We start from the raw sequence: 24327 nt of genomic DNA on the forward strand, positions 1-24327 counted from the left end.
TGCCTGTACAATGAAAAACAAGTTGGTCTTTTTAAAAACAATTAAACTTTTTATTAATTTTGTTTTCATAATAAGTAATCCATGATTATAGTAGTTGCCACTTTAAGTGACTACAGAAAAACAAATATATAATTATTTTACATGATCATTACAATTTTCTAAAGTTAGTCACAGCATATACATGCTTTGCTACAAACTATAATCCTTTGGCCATATATATGCTGTCAATACTAAAAGGTGTTTGAACATGCACCCCTATTAGTAATGTATAAAGGAGAAAATAGGCTAAAATTGCTTATAAATATTAATATTTTATATTTTAATGCCCTTGTTAACACTATTTTTTGTCTGTTGCTATATTGTACAATTAATACTAGGAAATATGTCTTAAGGTTAAACAGTGGTAACTTTTCCTATCTTGATCTTAATTATGCCAAGAAACCATGTTCACATTTTGAACCAAACATTTTTAGAAAAGCTGGAGAACACAATTTCATGAAAAATAGTGTCTTTATATACTCTGTGTGAAATTTTAAAATATGGCAAAATGCTTACAGACCATGATTCTAACACATTAAGGATGTAAATGAGGAGAAAAAAACAAAACTCAGTTTATGATAATAAAAATGAACTAAAACTTAAATAAAAATATATTAACAAACTGTGAAAATATTAGTCTATTTTTTTTTTAATTTTGCTTAAAATCCAAAGTTTGAAATGTCTTTTGTGATAACAGTCAATGGAAACAATGATTGGGAAGAAATTAATTTAAAAAAAAAAGACAATGAGGGATTAGTAAATAGAATTCAGGTGGCATGTGAATTGTGAATTAATTATTGTCCTTTCTTTGGGGCCACATCGTTGGGATTTGGTTTGCTATAGCATCCATTAGATGCTGGGAGAAAGCAACATGGCTAGTTTATTTCCAACATGTGGCCTGGATTACCAAAAGAAAATAAAGTGGAAACTCTGTTATATTTTAAGAATGAGTTAAAGCTCTTGGGTCCAATTTGTTCTTGAAGTCACTCTGAGAACATTACACTGTGTTTCACTGGGACTGAATCAGGACCTTTTGCATTCATGTGACCGGGCAGTGACGAAAATCAGGCTAAGAATGGGACTCTGTCCCCAGGGGTTACATCCCATCCCCACCTCATTTCCTCTCTCTTTCATTTTCTCTTGTGCTTTCATACACATCTCATCCCAAGTTAATATAAGGCATTTTGCTACAGAGATGAAAGAATTAAGCAAGAATGCACAAGGTAAGACATTCTTATATTCTCAAAAAGACAGTTTTACCCATGACAGAAAAGCACCACGTCAAGAACTTTTTTCCTATTAGTTATTTACAAAAATGACATAAAAATTAGTAATAAGCTGTTAAATTGACTAATTTGTGTGATCTTAAAACATATTATTCTAACTCCCCTATCATGCATAAGCCAGAGACCATTTTATCTACAGCAGGTGTGAGAGAGGATGCTGCCTTCTCCGTTGCCATGTGAACACTGCTCCAAGCAAGTCACATTCTGTCCTTCCTAGGGTTACTAGCATCCCTCCATTGTAAGGATAGGGACTGGGACCAGCCCTTAGTTTAATCATCTACACATTGTGTATTATAGCAAAGTATTTACTGATGAGAAAAATAAACAAGTAGTCTTGAAACTACAATAGTAATATTAAAAGAAGAATGTTTTGAGAATCCTGAAAAAATTGTAGGTAGCATTTTCTTTGCAGAGTTCTTAAGTGAGAGATTTTAAAGTAGCCTTTTGGGATAGCATTCTCAACTTTCTCTCTCTTTCTATTTGTGACATTTGATCTCAACTGAATGTAAAAAAGTTAAATGACTCTCAAAAACTTGTGTCTCTCTGATACTTTCTTCTGATCATTTAAATGTTCTCAATGTAAAAAAAAAAAAATGCACCAGCTAAACTGCTTATACATTTTGTATCCAATAATAGTCCAACCAATGGTATGACACTATTAATAAGTTTTTAAAATAGAGTTATTAAAATTTTTAATGAATTTATTTAAACTTCACTTAAAAATTCTGTTTTACAGTGACACATTTTTTATATCAGATTCACATTAATTTAAAAATAAATCTCTCTAATAGAAATTCTGAGTGAGCTCAATTTAAATGTAAGTAATGTATGAATATCCTGGGAGTTATTAAGAGCTACATTGAAATGCTGACTGTAAAAAATTAAGAGCTTTCACAATGAAGCTTTTTTCATTCTCACTGCTTTTCTTTTTAGACTGTAAACAGCTTTAGAATGTCATGTGTAACTGTGAGTGTTAAGAAAATAATCGCTCTTAAGTTTTTACATTTTTGTGTGCAAACACAGAGTTTGTTTTGATTTGGCAAATGCCTCATTGTCTTAATCACTTCTGTCCAAAATGAGGAACGTGAAATTAAGTGATGATTTCTTCCTTCAAGATGAGCTGTATTTATTACTGGAACGGAAGTTGTCATATCCTTGGTCATTGGCTTTGGACTTTAAGCACGACTGCTTTTCCTCCAGAGACTGCTTTTCTTCAAATGACTGGCACCAGCAGCATAAGCATGACTGCACAAAACAAAGTCACTCATTATATATTTACATCAGTTATACTGTCTCGACTCCTCCTTCTCCCTAGGGGTCTGACTTTCTTTGCATGATTGGGAATTCTTGGACCACTTTCATTCCATCCTCTCTTATTTTTTCACTTAAAATATATAATTAGCCCAGTAGGCATGATTGAGCATCACCTACTGACAGGGGTCCTCAAACTTTTTAAAGTGGGGGCCAGATCACGGTCTCTCAGAGAGCTGGAGGGCCGGACTATATGAACTACTAATTCCTACTGTAACACCTCTGCTGCGCTCACTGCCCAAAAAACCTGGCGGGCCGGATCAGACTCCTCTGCGGGCCGCATGTGGCCCGCGGGCAGTAGTTTGAAGACGCCTGATAGGAGGTCATAGTTCCATTCCTGGTCAGGGAACATGCCCAGGTTGTGGGCTCAATCCCGAGTGAGACAACCAATTAATGATTCTCATCACTGATATTTCTCTCTCTTTTCCTTCCTCTCTGAAGTATATATATATATATATATATATATATATATATATATATAACATACAACTACATAAGTAGCACATGATAATTATTTTAAGCTAGAAGATACAAAGAAGGAAAAATGTATAAAATTAAAATTCCCACCTTTTAATTAACATAAAAAAGAAAGACACTCTTAATTCTTGATATTTACTCTTGACTACTTGAGAAATACTCTTAATTTTTTATAACTATATAAAACAAGACTTATTCCTATATATATATATATATATATATATATATATATATATATATATATATACATACATACATATACATATATCTCTGAACACATAATAATCTGGCCACTCGGTGTATATTCACAGTTGGCTTTTTCTCACTTGATAGTGTCATAGACATCTTTCCATATCAATGAAGTTAATATAACATTGCCAGTGTTTTCATCCACATGCTGTTCTCATGTGCCTATTCAATACTGTTAGATGATACACTATGAAGTGAGTAAGTGTCTCAGTTTTATTTATCCATTTTTTCCTGGATTTTTAAATATTCAAAACTTTGTTTCTTCTTTTTGTTTTCTGAGAATCTATTTGTATAAGGAAATGGAAGGCCCATTGTTTCCTGTTCTATAAAATGAGGGAATTGATCTTAATGTACATTATCTCCTAGCTCTAAAACCTATGAGTTTATGAGTGGGCAAGGACTTTTCTAGACTGCCTTAGAATTTACAAGAAAGCTAAGTTCTTGACTTTCCAATAATGGACTACCAGGAACAAATGGATCATTCCCATTGAAGGGGAGGAAATATTTTCTTCTGTGCTAGATTGTTAAAAGAGTGAAGGGATGGACATATGAATGTAACAATGCAAGCGGCCAGATGAGGAATAACTAAACATATTCCACAGCAAGCAGCACATCTCTGCTAAGAAATTGGAAAAGAAGATATGGAACCTGAATTCATTTTCTTTGTTTGATTTGCTCTTCCCATGTCCGTGTGAAAAAACCCCCGATGAAGTTATACTCCAAATTGTGCTGCACAGTCAAAACCTACTCCAAGTGAGATCAGTGCATTAAATTCATGTTTAGCTCTTATTCATCACATGATGTCTACTAGACATCAACGCATGTAATTTTTATTAATTTTATAAGCAATTGTAAGTACAACTGATTGGCTGAAGCAGTAAGGAATGGTTGACTAGGCAGAAATCAACTATAGTGATATGTAAGCAAGAGTCATATTTTAAAAAGTCATCCATGGTCTAATGACAAGGGAAAACTGTAAATTTACTAGAGCTCCCTGAATAGAAATATTAATAGATTAAAAAATATACATTTGAAGCCAGATTAAGAAGACCTTTTTATTTTGGAATATTCTCTTACCTTAAAGCAGTTTTTGAATCTTTTGCTCACCAAATACAGAGCTATTGGATTAATGCAGGAATTCAGGGAGGCTGTGTTGATGCCGATGTAGTCCAACACCAACAAAAAGCTGCAAAAATAACCCAAAACATGTCTGTGAAAAATACACTGCTCTGAGCACATACTCTTTACAGACTTATGTGTTTTTATGAAGAAAAAAAATTACCCATATACACAATGGTTTTGACTTTATGCTGATAGTGACTTCTCTGTCCCTCTGTCTCTCTTTTTCTTATTCTCTGTCTCTGTCATCCCACACACCCTCCCTCATACTGTGTCCAATTATCCCTTTTAAAACAAAATTGTATTTAGAAGTGCTGGGACTGGCTGAAAAGGGAAGTTTTGTAATGTGCAAAGGAGGACCAGGCTGGATATTTCCAAGCATGCCACACACTTATGTGGATAATTCTGGCTTTCTGTTCCCAGTGTTCTCCTAAGTCTTCTTTACTCTTTCCTTTAAAACGAAATGGATGTAAAAAATGGGAATCTCAATTGTTCCCTAAGGATCAGAAAAAATACTACTTTCTCTTTCTGCCTATGAAAAGGTTCAATGAACACTTCTGTGTGGCATATATTTAGAAAACTATATTTTACTTTTCTTACCTTAAAAGTTCACATCTATTGGGGTCATTTGGATCATAGAGAGTGAGCTTCAAAACCCTGCTGAGGTGAAGGGGAAGCCAACACAGGGCAAAGACAAGGACCAGGCAAAATACTGTTTTGGCCACTTCCCGTCTCTGAAATAAAAACATAATCAAACCCATAGAAGATGGCTCATTGTAATAATAGTGTTCTCCTTTCCCAAACCAAATATTTAATATTGTATACAAAGGTCAGTAGCATTTACAAAAATTTAGCACACTGAGCTTTAAATTGAATAATTAATATGAATTAAAACTAAAATAACTAGAGATTCATATTTAAAAAGTAATAGCTCTATCTAGATTCTTTAGATTACACAGACTATATCTAGATAGGTAATGTAAAAAAAAATACCTGAGCAAGAAAAAAGGAGATATACTCTAGTATATAATAATTTTAAATTATCATCATAATACTTTTATTATTTATAACCATAATCATAATTATAATCATGAGTTAGAAATAGTTCTACTTTCTTACCTGCTTTAAGTGATCGTTCAAAGCAATTTGCATGCCACTCTTCTTTCTCAACATTTCACAGGTCATCAGGGTATAAAAAAGTGCAGTGATGGCCAATGGTAAGCAGAAATAGAAACTAAATAGCCACCAATCTTTAGCTGTCTGGTAAAACTATGGGGAAGAGAGAATTTCTTATTTTATTTTATTTTATTTTATTTTATTTTATTTTATTTTATTTTATTTTATTTTATTTTATTTTATTTTTCCCATCACCATTTATCTCCCCAAACCTTCTTCTACCTCCAATAGTCCCCCTTACTCCCCATTACCACACTGTTGTCCATATCCATCAGTTCTTTTCTCAATATCTCCAGCCCCCAATAACCCTCCTACAAGAGCTGTTTGCCTGATCTCTATCTGAGTTTGTGGGAAGAGAGGATTTTGATTAATATTCTCTGTAAGAAACTTCTATATAGCAAATCTCAAATTAAAAAAAATCATCATGCAATAATTATTTACTAAAGTACTGTAGATCTATTTTATAAACACTATATAGACTCTTTGGTCACAAATAATTAAACACTGATTTTAAATAAAACAGACTTTTCCTAAAAGGCATTTCAGTTCTCAAAAGCAATGGGCTATACATATGTTTTAAACTTTAATCAGTTAGAATTTAAAATATTTGGTAATTCAGATACTTTTGTCTTCTAGGAAACAAACTAGTTTTCCTTAAGCTATTCTTTGTATGAAATACAACATCTGAGTATGTAGAAATACCATAATATTTAAGGAAAATTTTTCACATTTTAACACATTTATTTCATGGGAAAAACAGGTAAAAAAAAAAAAAAAAAGATCTATGCTAACCGTTTAGCTCTGTAATGTGTAAATCTAACCAATATATTAAAAAAAAATCAAAGTGACCCTTTCTTTCTCTTTCTCTCTTTTTTTTTTCTGTTCTTTTTAAAAATTATCACTCCAGATATTTCTGTGTGGGAGCAGAACTTATATAATCAATGCAGTACTTTTCCCCCTTTTTACTAATAAGAAACTAGAAGATAGCAATTTCATTCCCAATTTTACATTAATTCTTTAATCTTTTTGATTACCATAATATATAGAATTCATAAAGTTTTATATAGTCTTCTCAGATACGAAATGGAAAATAACCATTGATGATCCTTAGATAAGCCCCCTTTGCATAAACTCTTCTTCACTCATTCTGTTGGGAAGAACTTTTTACTCTTAGGACCTATCTTCTGGTGACCAGCATTACCATCCTTTTCCTATCACCTGATTAAATGTTCTTGAATAAATGGCCAAGATGAAAGCTTCTTTGCAATGATGCCTTTCCCTTTAGAGGAGACAGGCTTGCCATTCAGAATCCATCTATACCAGGGCAACTTCTACTTGATCAATCACTGAACTATCTACTCCCTCTGAGGACTGCTGTGCTGTCTTATGCACACACACACACACACAAAAAAAAAAGTAGTATTAATAGTTGCTGGTCCTTGTCGGGATTTTAGTAGAAAAGCTATAAATTCAGATTGATTTTCTCATGTGAACCTGGTTTATCTGTATCTCTGAATGCCAGAAGATTCTTGGAGAAATAGGTACCCAGCTTCTTGCAGCTTGGGTCGTTAGTCATTGTTAACCCTGCAGTCCTGGGGCCAACACTCTTAATTTATGCCAAGGACAGTCACAAATCAATAACTTCCAAGGAGGAGAAATCAGGGGGAAAATAGCTAAATATTTATAAGGCGAGAACAGAAAGGGGGGTTGGAGAGTAAAGTTTACCTGCATAAAGGCTGTTTTCTGAACGGGGTGAAGCATGCAGACTCGCAGAGGACTTCCTTTGTAGTCAGTGGTAATCATATCAAAACCCACAGCTTCAGGGATAGCCAGAACTACAGAGATCACCCAAATTAAAACAATTTCTACTGCTGTCCATTTTGGAACCCCAATTCCTTTAATTCGACTCCAAGATGCAACGGCTCGATATCTGAAGAGCAAAATAGAAGTGTTTGTCCATCAGGCAGAGCCTGGTTTTCATGAATTCCATAGCTGTTTTCTAAGTAACATAGCAGTTACTACAGAGTGCTCAGGATATACCTGACTTAAATATATGCCCTTACCTGTCAATGCTCAGAGCACACAGACTCAGCACAGTGATCCCCACAGAGGCCTTCTGTATGAAAGGTACCAGCTTGCACATCTCAACTCCGAAGGGCCAGTCCCTTGCGAGTAGCTACATGGGGGAGACATAAAGCTCTATTAGGGAGATTTTCATGAGGCACCTTCTGAACTGCATTATGTAGCAGAGAGTACTTAACATGCAGAGTAAGATAACAAATTTCAGTTCTTATTATTTTCCTCGTGGACTACTCCTTTGAAAAGCACCAATGTTTGATATATGAAACAGGAGAGTTTGCTGGGAATAATGAATATGCAGCTAACCCAGCCGGCGTAGCTCAGTTGGTTGGGCGTTGTACCATGCACCAGGAGGTCACCAGTTGGTTTCCTGGTCAGGACACATGCCCAGGTTGCATCCTCAGAAGAGGGCATTCAGGAAGCATCCAATTAATGTTTCTTTCTCATTAGTTTCTATCTCTCTTTCCTTCTCCCTTCCTCTCTCTCTAAAATCAATAAAGATGTATTGAAAAAAAAATAAAGGAAAATGCAGCCAGTTCACAAGAATTTGTTAGACATCTTATAGAAGCTTAGGGTCAGGATTTTCACTGAGAGGCTAACAGGGGCCAAATCACCTTGCAATTGTGAAGCTAAAGTTCTAAGAATGTCTCTTACATTGTTATGTAGTACCCCAATGCTTAGGTCATGGTCAAATCAAAGTGATTTAATTAAAAATAGGTGATAAATGTTCTTTAGTTAGGAAGAACACAGTTCTCCTATTGGTCAATTTACCTAATAATTGACTAAAGTAAAGAACAAAGAATGTATTCTTTACCTTAGTCAATTACTTGACTGCATAGTAACTCAGTCTGAGTAGGCATGCTGCTGCCTGTGGGCTTTGCTCTAGATCTTTCCTTATCCTGAAAGTTTCTTTCCCCTCAGATCCACCGGGAAAACTCTCTTGCCCCTTCTGGTTTTGCTCAAATCTCATCTTTTCAACATGACCTACCCTAACCACACTATTAACAACAGTAACCAGTCAGACATCTCCTTCTTCCTTACCCTACTCCACTTTCTTTCTTATCTATAGTACTTATCAACTTCTATGCCATAATATTTACTTGTTTGTTTTGTTTAGTTTTTGCTGTCTGGCACTTATAGAAATTTGACAGAATATGGGTTCTGCAACTGCTAAATCCAGTTCCTGACACATAAGAGATGCTTACTATATATTCAAGTCCCTAATATATACATAGGCACTGGTTATGCAATGAGGAAAAAGACATAGCTATTGCTCTTATATACATATATGTATTTTCTCAATCTGACTTCAGACTATGTAACCATCTATTGTTAAACTCAGTTATTTTCTTTCTTAGGACAACTGGGTGTGCTCCACACTGGTAAATGAATCACTTTAGGTAAACATCTGGATTGAATGTTCATGAGGTTTTGAAAATAAAGAAAAATATTTGAAATCTATGTTTTCTTTTTTAATGTTTTTAAAAATAACCTTCTAAAAGTAAAAACTATTTTTGAAACATAATTGAGTCTTTCCTTTCTTTTATTGTGAAGTTCTTTATAAAGTTTGTTAAGCTGGGTGATTTTTCTATAACCAGAATGGCACCAAATATGTGACTCAGTATGAATATGAGTTGGAAATCCAACATAGGAGCAATTTCATTTATAAGTCTTACATGAAAAATTGCACTGATTTATAGGATAAATATTAGAAAACTTACCACAAATATGCTTATTCTAGGATTCTAAAAGCCTGTAGGGCCAGGCAGGTAATACAGAGGAGTGAAGGGAACCAGAGGTAAGAAGGTCATTGGTGTCAAGAATATAATAGAGAGTGGTGGGTTCTGGGGTAAATCTTATCTAAAAGGAGCAGCTGTTAGTAAACATGACATGATTTTTGCCAAAGGACTCTAAATATAAAACAACAACAACAAACAAACCTCTTAGTTTTTAGCCCCAATGGGGAATCCTATAAAATAAAAGCCTAATATGCTAAGTGTCTGGTCATCCGTTCAACCAATCAAAGCATAATATGCTAATGATATGCTAAGGCTGCTCAACTGCTCACTATGATGTGCACTGACCACCAGGGAACAGATGCTCTGACCGGTAAGTTAGCTTGCTGCTGAGGTCTAGCTAATCAGGACTGAACAAGACAGTCTGGACATGCTGTGGAGACCTCCTGTGGTCCCTCCCAACCTCTTGCATCCCTCCCTGGTCCCAATCATGCACCAGACGGGTCCCTCAGCCTGGCCTGTGCCCTCTCGCAATCTGGGACACCTCAGGGGATGTCAGAGAGGATGTCACAGATCAGGCTGAGGGACCCCACTGGTGCACAAATTTGTGCACCGGGCCTCTACTTTTTTTTAAATATGAAATCCCATAGTTTATAAAAATTGTCAGCTAAATAATATTTTTAAAAAACATTCTCAGATAGTATTGTATTAACAAAATATATCTGTGGGTTTGACTAACCATCTCTTGTGATTACTGGATTAACCAATTGACTCATAACTGTGTGCCAGGCACCATTCTGAGGACAGGGTGCATATTATATCAGTGAACAAGGCAAAGTCCCTGTTTTTATGGAGTTTACAGTCTAGTAAGGGAGGCAGACAAAAAAACACATACATATTAAAGATGATAATACAGGGGGTGTCATCATATTAAGGAAGTATAGCAGGATTTGAGATGCTTTCTTGTCAGGGATGACCCACAGACCCTAAGTCATGGATGAATGATTGCTCTGACACATGTTTTGGTGAAAGAGAGGGCTAAGGGACTGCTTGGCTATAGTAACCAAACAGCCCAATTTACATGCCTCCTTAGGCTTTTATTATAGCAAAAACTTGAAGTAAAATTAACCACTATCAGCAAGGTAATTATCCTTGAAAAAAGTGTTCTTTAAGTAAGGATGTTTTGAAGTCTAAACATAGAGATCCCAGTAAAACACCTGGGGGCTCATACTTGTTTGGAAAAGTCAAGGCTTTTAGCAAGATCCCCAGAGAGGCCACTGACCTTTCAGAGATTCCTCCTTACAGACTTTCCAACCAAGTCCTGTGCTTCCCCACACTTTCTGGTCGGCCTTTCAGAAAGGTCTATCTGAAGAGGCAACATTTAAATAGGATCTGACTAAAATAAGAGAAAAAGCATGCAAAGAGCATTTGAGGCAGAGGAAAGAGCTAATGCAAAGACCCCAAGGTCAAAATAATTTGGGTGAGCTAAAAGGGGCAGAAACTCTTAAGGAGTGATCCAGAAGATGAAGTTGTAGAGCAAATTGTTTTATTTTGTTTGTTTGTTTGTTTGTTTGTTTTGAAGAAATTTATTGCAAGGTTTTTAAAAAGGAAAATAGAATGATTTTATTTATGTTTTTAAAAAGATCACTCTGAGTGCTCAATGTAGTATTAAAAGGGGTTAAAAAAGGAACCTTTGATGAGAGGTTGGGGTGAGATGGACTGTGTGGTGCCCGGGGGCTAAGGAGAATGAGTAAGGGACTGGGTACATTTTGAAGGTAGAGCCACCAGGACTTGCTGACGGGTTGGATGTCAGATGTGAGGAGTCAGCAAACTCAAAGAGGTTTATCTTAAATGGGGAGGACTCAAAGTATCACAGGTCTGAACCAACAATGACCTCAAGATGCTTTGGAAGAACTGCCAATTGCCCTCGGAAACATAAGAAAAAATAGGCTCCAGCCGGTTACAAGGGCTCTGGCAGACTCCGCTTGGTATAAACTATCCAGACACTATTCTGTCTAATCATACTGATTGTCCTTAGATGAATCAGGAAAAAAAGAAGAAAGCAAAACTCCCTTAAAAAATACGAAGTACGATTTCCCTCCCCTTGATTGCGGGTTGAATTTAATGGTTTGCTTTTAATGAACAGAATGTGGTAAAAGTGATAATGTGTGACATATTAGTTCATAAAAGGCTTTCTCCGTGCTCTCTCTTGGATCGCTCTTTCTGGGGGAGGCCAGCTGCCATGCCAGGGAACATTCACTTCTACAGAGAGGCCAACATGATAAGGAACTGAGACCTCCTGAAAACAGCTAGCGCTAGTTTGCCTGGTATGCAAATGAAAAAGATCCTTCAGCCTGGCCAGTGTGGCTCAGTGGCTGAGCATCAACCTATGAACCAGGAGGTCAAGATTCTATTCCAGTTAGGACACATGCCTGTGTTGCGGCCTCTGTCCCCAGTGGGGAGCATGCAGGAGGCAGCCGAACAATGATTCGGTCTTGTCATGAATGTTTCTCTCTCCCTCTTCCTTTCTCTCTGAAGTCAATAAAAAAATCTTTTTAAAAAGAAAAGATCCTCTAGCCCTAGGCAACCCTTCAGATGACTTCAACCCCTGCCAATATCTTGACTGCACCCCATGAGAAGCTCGAGTCAGTGGCTCCTGAATTCCTGAACCACAGTCTTGGTGTAAGTTATAAGTGCTTATTGTTCAAGCCATTAAGTTTTTGGGTAGTTTGTTATTCATCAGTCGACAGCCAATACAGTTGTCCTTGGTCACTCATTTAAGTAATAAATCCACATTTGAACCCACATGGTCTGATTTTAGAGTCTTAGTGTTTTGAAGAAACTGATCTTAGAAAAAAAGAATGTTTAGAATTAACATCACTATTAGTATTTTTAAACCCAGGGCTATGTGTCAAACAATGGTAAAATACCTAGATACAGAGTAAAACTTTCTAAGAACCTATTGTATTCACATAATGTCCAAAATTTTTGATAGTTTCAAGTATTTTATTGTCTCAAACTATTTCCAAATATGCAAATATTAGTATCACAGAAGTACAGCCATCAGACGGATCAGGATGAATGAGCGGCCAGGCCACTGAAGGGAAAGAAGTCTGGCCAATGAAAATGAGCTCTGCACCGAGTCCAGGCCCAGCTTTGCGGTTACTATTGTTTTTGGCTCAGCCTCGAAACTAGATTATTGCTCTTCATACCACCGGGAGGCCTGCGGCTTAACCTCTGACCCAAGTTATCACAGAGGATAGGGAAACACAAACTGAAAATTGTAACAATTCTCCTCAAGTTCAACACAGAGATAGTCAGAAAGCTAATCATAACCTAGAGATTACAACTTTTCTAATCTGCGATTGCAAAAAAAAAAGGAACTACAAAATGAGGAACAGTAGTAGCCTTTATCAGCTTTCAGGATTTCTGCCTCTCAGACCTGAATGCTGTGGGTTCTTAGCACCCACTGTCACTTCTATTATTTTGTGGTGAGGAGGAGGATGACTTTGACAGTCTCAGCCTCTCTCTGATCAAAAAGCTTTGTGGACCCACTGAGAAAAGTCAGATAGCCTATAGCAGAAATCATTCCTGATTCTCATATCTTTCTTAGTGGCCTCCATCAAGAAAGTATTTAAGCAAGTTAGTGCTTGGAGTTTATTTAAAATGCAAAGACAATAACTTCTTGTTTCATGATAACCAGCCCTGGGTGAAGGAAAAGCTGTGAAGTTAAAAAAACAAAAACAAAAATACTCTCAATCAAGCTGCTCTCTTTAAAATTTGGTTTAAAAATGTTCTTATAGATTTTTTATAATTTCTGGAAATTAATTATTTCACTATTTAGTGACAAAAATAATGATATCCAATGCTTAACAATTTGAAGTCCAACAATATAGCTTTCCTTTTTGTGGAAGAGATTGATTTTCTTTATTGCAAGAGGGATCAACTGTGATTTTAAATCCAACAATGACATTTTCACTCTTTATAGTTCTTCTTTTTCCCTTTTGGGTTTATGCAATTAAATTAGCTATCCTAAGGGCAAGGTCTGAATTCTAAAAACAAATCAAACATGTAATCAAATAAGTCTCTCTGACCAAGAAAAAAAATATTAGAGTTTAATATCTTTTCTAGGTCCCTGCCACATGAATTAAATTTTAGGTCTTGTTTAAAATTAGGGTTGGTATCTATCATCTATCCTTTAACATATGTGAACCAGTTAGAATATGCTCCCATAACTGATGCTGGATTTCCCATTGTGATGGTTATGAGAGTTTTTGTTACTTTGGGTCCTATAAGCAATAAGATGTTCATGTGACAAGTGATAGCCTATGCTTGTGCTCATTCCTCCCCCTAGGCTAACGATTGAGAAAAGACATGACAGAAATGATTATAAGGTTTCTACTCAAGGATGGCTATAATTTCTCAACTTTAGGTTGGAATAGCTGCTTAAGAAAGAAAGAAAAGAAAAGAAAATCCAAATAAATTATTTTTATATTACATTATAAGATTATTTTTAGGTAACAAAATTGTTTATTTTTATTTCTAAAGGGAAAAATAACATGATCAGGAAATAAATACCCTTTCTTTAAGGGTATTAAGTGAGTCCTACAAAATCCTTCCAAGTAGGGATTTACATGTTTCAATTCTCTTTTTAATTAAAAATTACATTCTTGAGAAATCAAATGGAGAAAACCCTGTAATACACACCACTCTTAATGCCCAAAAGAATCAAGCCCCATAAAATTTGGAAATTGCAAAGTTAACCATCTTATACTAACAAATGTTCACTTGCCTCATTAACTATATATATATATTTTTTAAATTAAGAGCAAACACTGAGTTTTAACTGCTTGTTTTAGAATATTCTACTACATTTTAATGCCTAGCACAGTGTATGGCATACAATGGTTACTCATTTAAATGCTTGTTGAATAGTGGGTGGATGAGTGAGTGAATGGATGAATGAATGAATTTTATTTGAAAGCAAATCTTATGTGTCATGAGCTTTTCAGTTCTCATATTTGAAACAAGTTCTTTAGAGAATTGACAAAACTTTGCATTTTTGTCTTGTCTAATCCATGTCTTCTCCCCTTTGAGATGATCAGGTTTTCTTGACACAGACAGCCAGGGCTTTGAGGTGCGAAGATTGGCTGTTCTGTGGTTGGAGTTTTGCCTTCCAAGTAGGCTGGAAAAGGTCAAAAGTAAAAATTCCTCTTCTACCCTCTCTCTCCTCAAACCTGTCAAGGAAATGACTGATACAAAACAGAACCCAGTGTTTCTCACTATTAAATGGGATTCTATGGGAAGCTTTAGTTGCAAATTTGGTGGCGATGGATGCTGAAAGCATAGGGACCCTACAAGAGATGATCATTTACGGTAAGAGAGTGGGTGAGCGGTGTATTAATGAAGACAAACCAGGATTACTTTGCCAGATTGCTATTCTGTTCCACCTAGTGATGAACTGTGAACAGTTGTTTCAAATGACTGTATTATGTTTTTACAGTAAGAGTCAAAAGAGAGAAATAATGGAGCAGTTGTGTTTCGCAAGGTTGGAAAAGGGTGTATTCTTCTGTTTTAAAATCTCTGCTTCCTGAAGCAGATAAGAGTTTTTCTACATTTGAACTAGCATTTTAATAATGTAGGGCACTCTCATTCAAGGATTTCCTTGTCAGAGCTCCTTTTCTTTTTGTATTCATGCCTACAGAGAGAATTAAGGGAAGCTGCTAGTCAAGTGCATAGAAAATAGTTTCTTGACATACATTTTACCAGGACCCTGAGGACAAATATCAATTACAAGTTCCATCCTGCATCCACTAAAATACATTTAATCTCTTACAGATTAAGCCATATGGGTTAGAAATATGTGGGTCAGAGATAATGTCAGTTTATTCCCCAGGAGTGCCATTTAATAGACCAGAGTGTGAGCAGTGCCCCCTGGAGTTGTGCAAAACAGAGGCTCTTTCCCTGGGAATCTCTTACATGTACACCCACAAAACAGGGCTTTCAATAACTCTGAGAAGAATCTTATGGTTGCTGAAATAAAGTGATAACTCCATGTATATGAACTAAGGTTCTTAAAACAAAATCTCTAAAAGTAGCAAAGAGATAGAAAAAAGATAAAAAATAGAGTTGTCGTAGGAGAAATTCAAATTTATTTTAAATATATTTCCCCATGAGTGTTACAATAAAATTTATTCTTATGTCTGTAACAGGTTAATAAATAGATTTCTACTCTCCTATCATCCAAATTAAAATATAGATCTACAGCTTTTTCTTAAAACTTTCATTGATACATTAAGTATTTCAAAAGAGCATTAGAAATGCGGTTTACAAACCTAACTTTTTATTAGAGTCACTTATTTGTGCCGGTTCTTCTGAGATCTCCATGACAGTTGAAGAAACTGAAGAATTATAATCTGATTGCCTCATAGCTCAAAAAGATACTCAAACTTAATGAATTCAACAGACCTTATTAAGGAATTGTACATCTTACTTAAACTTTATTCTATTCAGAGATTTCTTTATGAAACACTGTTAAGTTACTAAGATAAAACATTTGATTGCTGTAGCATCCAAAACCCCTTTAAAATAATTTGAAAGCACTGAGTGAGAAGAAAGAAGACACTGTGCAATATAAACATCCAGAGCAGGTTTTCCTCCCTTCTGGAAACTCAGATGGGGCTAAAGAAGAGAGGAGAGAAGGGACACAGGGCAGAAGACACAGGGAACTCACAGCCAGGGACAGAGAATTTGTTTGAGTAAAGTCAACTTTGCTAATAAATTTTGGACTCAAGAATGATCCTCTTTCTAATGTCTATCACCACATTTTGGCCATTTTCTTATTTACATTTTCACTAGTGGATCTATAAGGAAAGAAAAAGAAAAAAAATTCTAAAATAAAAGTACTGAAAGAAAAGAAGTCTAAAATTAGAGAAGTTGTTGGCAACTGTATACCCATACACCATACTCTGCTATCTTCTAAACATAACCAACCTCTTTTTAACTTTGTCAAGGACTGAAGGAGAATGTTTCACATCATAAATTATATCTTGAATCTTATTTCAGCTTAGGCTTTATCTGTCAACACTCTTTAAAGCACTTAATCACTTATTAGCATTTGGCATGTTTCTTTAAAAACAGTCAACTATAGCATATTAGCCACACGGAGATAACCTTATATGGTTTTCTTTGTGAAATGAAGAACATGTTGTCTTGGCCCTGAAACAACAGTCTTGGCTATGTCTTCCTCTAGTACAGCAATGGAAATATCTTCAATCTCAAATGACATTTACAAAAAAAGTTTGTAAACATTTCCTCAACATTTTAAAAGGCTCGGATTTATTAAGTGACCAAGCTACAGATCAAAGGCAAATACAAGAAGCACCATGGAGTTAACCTGAAGAGCCTCTCTTTGCCCAAGGCCAAGTGTTTGCCAACCATTTTGTCTCGGGAATCCATGTGTGAAGCAGTAAGTTGGGAAGATGAAGTCTTGTGTTTCTGAATTATTTTAATTCTATTATTGACCAGTTATTCACGTATGACCAATATACTCATATAGAAAGGGGAGCAAGCTTCCCCCTTCTTTTTCATCTGAGCTGTTATAAAAATATATTAGAGAAACCCCACTGTCATTATGTCTAATGTATAATATCTTTTGTCAACCAGTCCTTGACCTGTATTGACCAGTGCAGTTACTATGCTAGGTGGGTAAAAATGTTAGTTTTATTTGACAATTGAATTGAGGTCACTCAGAGTAATACTCTTCCTCTTTATTAATACCTTTTAAAAGCTAATGCTATAAATGTGATTAATTGGTTCTCCTTAATTTTTGTTTTTTTGCTTTAAATAAATGAATCTCAGAAGTAGTATATAGATTTCATTTTGGGTTCAAAATTATTCTGCTAAAGCATTTCAGAATATTAAAATATTAGTAAAACATCTCACTTAACTGGAAATAGAAACTGTTATTATCCTGGAAAAAATGCAGCTTCCTTAACCAATGATACTAGTACTTCTGCTTACTGATCAGATAATTATAACTTCAAAAATTAAATTTGAAGTAGTTCCATTAACTTTACTTCTAACATATGAAACTAGTTAATACACGCAAACTTGTTAAGTACTACAAGTTATTTAAGACCAAATAGTGAGAAAGGTGACTTTGCTCAGAAAGATAGTTTGGATCATGTCCCAAGAGGAAATATCTGATTACCTGACAAGGTCACTTGATTCAAAACTCATTTGTGGGCTCAGTGAAGCAATTCAACATTTTGACATGCTAGCATTTTAATGTTAGGTGTATCCCTTCCTAAACTGGTTAAACGTTAAACATCAGCAGTTTTGCTTCTCAGAGCTATGAAAGCAGTCTCTTGTTTCTAATAGTAGCCTACAAAGTTAACAGCAAAGCCATCTAAACACACTCCAACAGGTCACCAGTCTACTTTTAAAAAAACTCTTCATCTCCATCCAGTGAACAACTGATTAACTCAGATCCTTATCAAACTAATGTCCATATCAATATTTGCCTTATCAGTTTACAAGCAGATTTCTTTTCAAAAGCAATTTGCTTACTGGCAAAGGAAGCTATATTTGAGAATTAACTACATTAATTCAGTTATTCATGTAAATAGAGTACAGTGACATCCTATATAATTAAAGCCCAGAGGCCATATTGCATAACAACCAGAATGACTGCTAGACCAGACGCTATGAGGTGAATTGACCGCCTCTTGGTCCCTCCCCTCCTCCTGGCCAGCAGGCTCTGATCACCAGATGGCAAACAGGGAACTGGAGTGGGTGGTGGTGGGGCGGGACTAGGAAATAGCAAGGGGAACTGCGTGGGTGGCAGCAGCAGGGTGGGACTGGGGGCTGGCAAGCGGGTTCTGATCACAAGCTAAGCCTAGGGACCCTACCCGCACACGATTTCATGTTCTGGGCCTCTAGTTGTTAAATAAAATCCATAAATAATTTAAAAAACCTCATCATTTGCTCAAGAAACTTCAACTTCTTATTAACAAGTTAAAAAGATTAAGAAAATTTTAACTTTAAACCCCTACCAAGGCTTGTTGAATATCACTGTTAAACCAAATTAAGACAAACCAACTAAACCAATCAACCAATATAAAAACCTTCACACATCCACAATTGCACTCAGCTCTTTTGCTTCCCACACAGCTTTGACATTAGTGCTAACCTCGTAGTCAGATAGACCCTCACAGGCAACAAGCATCTAGATTATCCCATTCGTTTTAGTCTATACAGGAAGGACACAAATAAGTAGCTTGTGAATAAAGAGAGATGCATCCTCACATCAAGGACTTACACCCTGGCTTTTGGGTCAGATACATACATAGGCTTTGTCAATACTGACATATATGTGTGTGTATATATATATATATATATATATATATATACACACACATATATATATATAGCATCCCAACAAATGTATATATACTCTTAATAATTATTAATTTCAATGGGTTAAATCTGAAAAGAAAGAAACATCAATTGAGCTATCAGCTCTAAAGTGTGTATACATTTTTTGAACACTCTATATAAATATTAGAGATAGACATTAATACTTGTATATCTCTATGGAGATGTTATATAAAATAGTGATTCAAATTAAGAGTATAATAACTTTGTAGCCAACATGGTAATATCTTCAGAATTACAAATATACAACCCTTTGATGCAGTAATTCTAATTATAGAAATTTACCTTTAAGATAGAGTCATACATGTGTATAAAGCCATATGTACAAAGATGTTATTTATAGGCATGTCTATAATGACAAAAGCTGAAAGGAAATTCTAAACAAATCTCCATTTTTATTCATACACACACACACACACACACACACACACACCAGTTTATTTGCTTACTATGTGCCAGGCACTATTATCTATTTATGCATTTTATTTTATATATATATATATATATATATATATATATATATATATATATGGTATTAAATATTTGGATGACTGCATTTTGCACTTTTCATCTGCATGGTCTTAGTCAATACAGTGTGTAACAGCCCTGCTGTGTGTTGCTGAGAAGATAAATAAGGCTTTTATTTTCAGCATGTTTATATGAATATTGGAAGCACTTTGGCAGCTTCAGTTTGCTGATTGTCCTACAGTACTCTCTGCCTTTAACACAGGATTTTCTCCCTGACACAGAAGACCTGGTGAGAGGACTGACTGTACCTACAAGTTTCCAGAGTCCTAGGTCCTCGAGGGAGTCAAGGCAGAGCAGACCTACTTCCTAAGGTTTGCCAGTTCCTCACAGCAGCACCTCCCTGTGATGTCCTGCCCCATCTATAGTGTTCTCAAGGACTAGGGCTTCAGCAAGATCCATGACATTTTGTGATTTGTCTACTTTACTGAACTCCAGATTAATGGAATAGATTCAGTCCATTTGGTGTGCCAACAAATGGGTTTGGGATTCTATGAGTCCCCAGAAATTGTGTGTGCATATTTATGTGTATGATATATCAATTATAATGTATATGTAAATTATATATTACATATTATTTATATGTAATATAAATAATTAGCTGGATTCTCAAAGACAATTGTAATATCCCACAAGAAAACAGAAAATTAGAAACCACTGGTTTAGAGATTCAAGTCTCCACTTAAGGACACATTTAAATGGCATTCGTAATTCACTTAAATTACTTTCTGTGAAGTAGAATACCTGGCTACTCTGATATTCTCTCAATGCATATTTTAAAACTTACTTATATAGTGCCACAATCATTTAGTGCATTAAATGGCTTTTAACTAGTCCTGGATTAGGTGTTTTGGTAAATAAAGCCTTTGGTAAATAGCTATTATCAGTATTATACACTCCACCATTAGAAGGGGATTTCAGTAGATAGAAATTCTCGCATGACTCAAATTAAAGCAGAAAATGCTTGTTGAGTATCTTACTGTGTGGGAGTGTGTCACAGTTCCACCAGTGCTCTCCAATGCAGCCATAACAACACACCAGGTGCGAGAAAGTTGTAGGTATCTGAGCTCACTCAATGCAGGGGAACAAGGAGGAACACAGGGTCCAGGGCTAGATGGCCTGGGTTCAAGCCTACCTTTATCATTTTCTAGTGGTGTGACTGGGCATGTGACTTCACCTCTCCAACAGGTGATTTATCCATAAAATGGGGGGTGAGCACATGAAATGAACCAAGTACCTAATGCATAATATAATAGATGGTAGCCGTTATTGTTATATGACACCTATTTATGCATACTATAAAAGTCAACCAAAGACTACCATGCAGAATTAAATGATGGCAAACATATTATGGGACCTAATTCTTTGGGATGGATTTATTTATGACCACGATAGAAGACCAGATCTGTAATGACTCATTAGTTTATTTCAGAAGTAAAGTGACAGCTTTAGCAGACTAAATTGTATTCCCTAGGGAAATCATAAAGGAATTTGAAATGAAAGTAAAGTCTGTGTGTCCCCCCTACCCCCCACCGGGGGTTGAATATTCCCTGGCTTATTGGATGTAATAATTTGACCAGATGGGGAAAGTAGGCTGGTCCTGGCAGAGCTGACTTACATTTTGTCGGAAAGCAGCACACGGAAGGAAAATGTTCTCAGCCCAGTCTGCCATAAGTCCCGCAGCTGCTGGCTGACAGGAAGGTGTCTAACATGTGGGGTTGACTGGAATCTCTCTAAGCTGGCTTTTTACAAAATTCTGTGCAAGCCTAGCAAGACTAGATGGAATCTCCCCTTTTGAGAGGGATTCTATTTCACATATTTTAAAATTTCTCACAAAACCTTGTGCTGTACAGTTTCTCAAGTCACTTTGATGAGTTGAATTAAAATTCCTCTGCCAAGATGGAATGGTAAGATTTGGTCAGTGGGACTCCTTAAGAAGTAAATGGGTCACTCCTGGCCCAACTGGAGCTGTGACTGAATTTAAGGGGCCCGTTTCAGCCTGTGCTTCTCCCAGAATACTCTCAGAGTTTATAAGCACTAGTTGTCAGCAGAATTTTAGAAGTTCTTCTATTGTTCCTACTTATTTCTGATAGTATGTCCTTCTAGGGCCTGAATTGAAATCTGAATCCTATCTCTATACCTCAGAAGTCTCTAGAATGGCCCTTATTATATGGTTGTCAGGGTTAGGATTTTCAGATACTCATGAAAGGCAATTTAAAGGCATGCCTTATGATAATTTCTCCTGCCACAAGATCAAAGCATCCTTTACAAATCTTTCCCAACACTACATCTTTTCTCCCCCCACCCCCCATACTGAATTTAGGGCTAGCTTTAGGCAAATCTGCAAAACACATTCCCATTCCTTACACTTCGGTTCTGTTTTTATGTGGGACTTTCTATTGCTGATCATGTTTTTATGTGGGACTTTCTATTGCTGATCATGATGGGAAATCAGTTTTACATGTTGGCACTGTCTTTAAAAATTTCCAGCTCTTTCACAGCTATTTTTCTTAACACCAACCCCCCCACCCCCCAATAAGTGGGCACCAACAACCTTATTGTAGAATTGAGGAAACTGAGGCTCAGAAATATTGGGATGTGTCTGGAGTTCCAAGGCCACCCAGAATTAGGTCACGTGGGAGTTTATGTCCTCACCTCACTCTCCATGCCTGATTTCTCTGATGTCCGTGGTGACCACGTAACAGTGTTAGCTACTGAAACCATTCTCTACAGACTTTAAGTTGAGTGCCCCTGATCTGATCCATGAACTAATCTGTAGGGTGCAGCTATCACTTTGGAACCTGATAGATTAGCCTGATTCCTGCTCCACCTCTAACTCATTGTGAGCACTTGAACATACTATTAATCATCTGTATAATGGAGAAATATTCACTTGTGGGCTATCAGGAGTAAAAGAAAGTGACACACTTATCCTAGTGCTTGGCCCACTGCAGGTATCCAATAAAAAGTAGGAAAAGTAGCTGGGCTTGTGAGGCTCAAGGGTTGAGTGTGGACCCATGAACCAAGAGGTCACTGGTTTGATTTCTGGTCATGGCACATGCCTGGGTTGCAGGCTCCATCTCCAGTGGGGGGGGGGGGGTGGCGTGCAGGAGGCAGCCAATTGATGCTTCTCTCTCATTGATGTTTCTATTTCTCTATCCTCACTCCCTTCTCTATCCCCACTCCCTTCTCTCTAGAAAGAGAGAGAGAGGGAGAGAAAGAAAGAGAGAGAGAGAACAGTATAGTCACTCACAGCAGGGGAATTGTATTCTCCTACTCACCAGTCTAGGTTTCTTTCTTCTAGGCCATTTGTTTCCTAAAATGAGGGTCCCCCAAGAAAATGCTTCCCAAGGTTAGTAGTATTCATGAGTCACATAGGAATCTCAAGATGCAGGTTTGATTTAGTAAGTTTGGGATGGACCTGAAGTCCTAACACACACTTAGGTGATATCAATCCTGCTTTTAGACCACATTCTGAGCAGGGAGAATGTGCCCAGTGAGCTGGACTTAGGGGACAGGATTCTTCAGGACCAGTGGTTCTCAATCTTCACAGTTCATCATAATTAACACGGTGGGCTTTTACAATAAAATTAAACCTATTGTGTCCCACCCAGAGAAGGTCTGAGGCGGGGTCATAAAAAGTCATTTCTAACAGATTCCCAAGTAATGTTGATGCTGCTGGTCTGAGACTAAGTTGCTCTATGCTTAGCAGGGGGTGCTGAAGACCAGAAGGAAATTTGGTCACCGTGATTACTCTGACTTTCAGAAGGGGGATGAACCTTCCTGAGTAGGCAAGCTCCTGCCAAAGACTTGCCCCTTTCCCACTCTCTAACCAGCCACCCTCCCCTCAGGATAGCAGCTGGCGCCTTTTACCTTGTAGACATTGATGGGGATGTCAATGATGATGTGCAGCAGGTCTCCCAGAGCCAGGCTGGCTATCAAGATATTAGGGCCGTTTCGCATGCACTTGTTCTTGTAGATAATTCTCAGCAGCGTGGAGTTCCCGATGATGCCCAGCACGAACACCAGGCAGGACACCACCGTGTTGATGTACTTGAAAGTCTCTTTGATCTCAATGGATCCTTTGCAAGGGGGAGGGGGGCGGGCGCGAGGCGGGGCTCCAGCCGGCTGCTTCCCTGCTTTGGGCATCTGCGGAGGTGTGGACAACCATGGCAAGCTGGCGTTGGACCCTGATGTCCTGGAGGTCTTACTAGGGTCTATCACGATCTCTCGGGCCCCCAGGAGCCGCGGCGGAGTGGTCCCGGTGGTCGGTGGGAGACTCTTCTCTTGTCCCTGGACTCCCACCACGCCGCTGACCAGGATCAGGGCCACCAGGGCGTGTCCGCACAGGCTTGGCAGCGGCTGCATGCTGCCGCCGGCTCCTGTGGGCGTCGGGTGGCCGCCCCGCAGCTCCCGGAGGAGTCTGGAGGTCAGTAAGGGAGACAGAACACGGGTCAGCTCCCTCCACTACGCCCCTGCAAGCCGCTAGCTCCCTCAGATCGCTCTGGCGCTGTTCCTGTCCTGTCCTGTCCGCGCGCAAAAGTCACTCAAGTTTGCGCGGCGGCGGTGGGAAGCTGGCCGGCGGGACCCGCCAGCATCCGTCCACTGTCCTTCCAGAACCAGCTTTCCCCGGTGGTTTTACTCCCATGCGTCACCCACTCCCCACCCCTCAGGGTGAATGACTCGCAGCGGGGCGGGGCCTTCTGGAAGGGGTGTGTCTGGGAGGGGAGGGAGGGTGTCCCGGACTCATAGCCCAGTTCCTTGGTGGGCCGGGGGAGGAAGCCTAGAGGTCTGGCTAAGGACACGTGGCGACTGACTGGGGGATCCAGGCACCCAGAGACCAATGGGATGTGCCAGTGTTTGCATTTTGCTCCGCAGGAGGCCCTGGTCCC

At 37.6% G+C, this 24327-nt stretch overlaps 1 protein-coding gene across 1 annotated transcript; it reads right to left on the minus strand.

The window, feature by feature from the left end:
* Window positions 1-28: 28 nt before the first annotated feature.
* On the minus strand, window positions 29-24093 carry EDNRB (endothelin receptor type B). The gene is made up of 7 exons (XM_036457159.2): window positions 23309-24093; window positions 7721-7833; window positions 7383-7587; window positions 5601-5750; window positions 5082-5215; window positions 4440-4548; window positions 29-2570 (listed from the first exon to the last, which is right to left on the minus strand). The coding sequence occupies exons 1-7, from the start codon at window positions 23801-23803 to the stop codon at window positions 2436-2438; spliced, it is 1341 nt and encodes a 446-aa protein (XP_036313052.1). The 5' UTR covers window positions 23804-24093; the 3' UTR covers window positions 29-2435.
* Between the last annotated feature and the right edge of the window lie 234 nt (window positions 24094-24327).

Source organism: Pipistrellus kuhlii, unplaced genomic scaffold, assembly GCF_014108245.1.
Source record: "Pipistrellus kuhlii isolate mPipKuh1 unplaced genomic scaffold, mPipKuh1.p scaffold_m20_p_3, whole genome shotgun sequence".
Lineage (NCBI taxonomy): Eukaryota > Metazoa > Chordata > Mammalia > Chiroptera > Vespertilionidae > Pipistrellus > Pipistrellus kuhlii.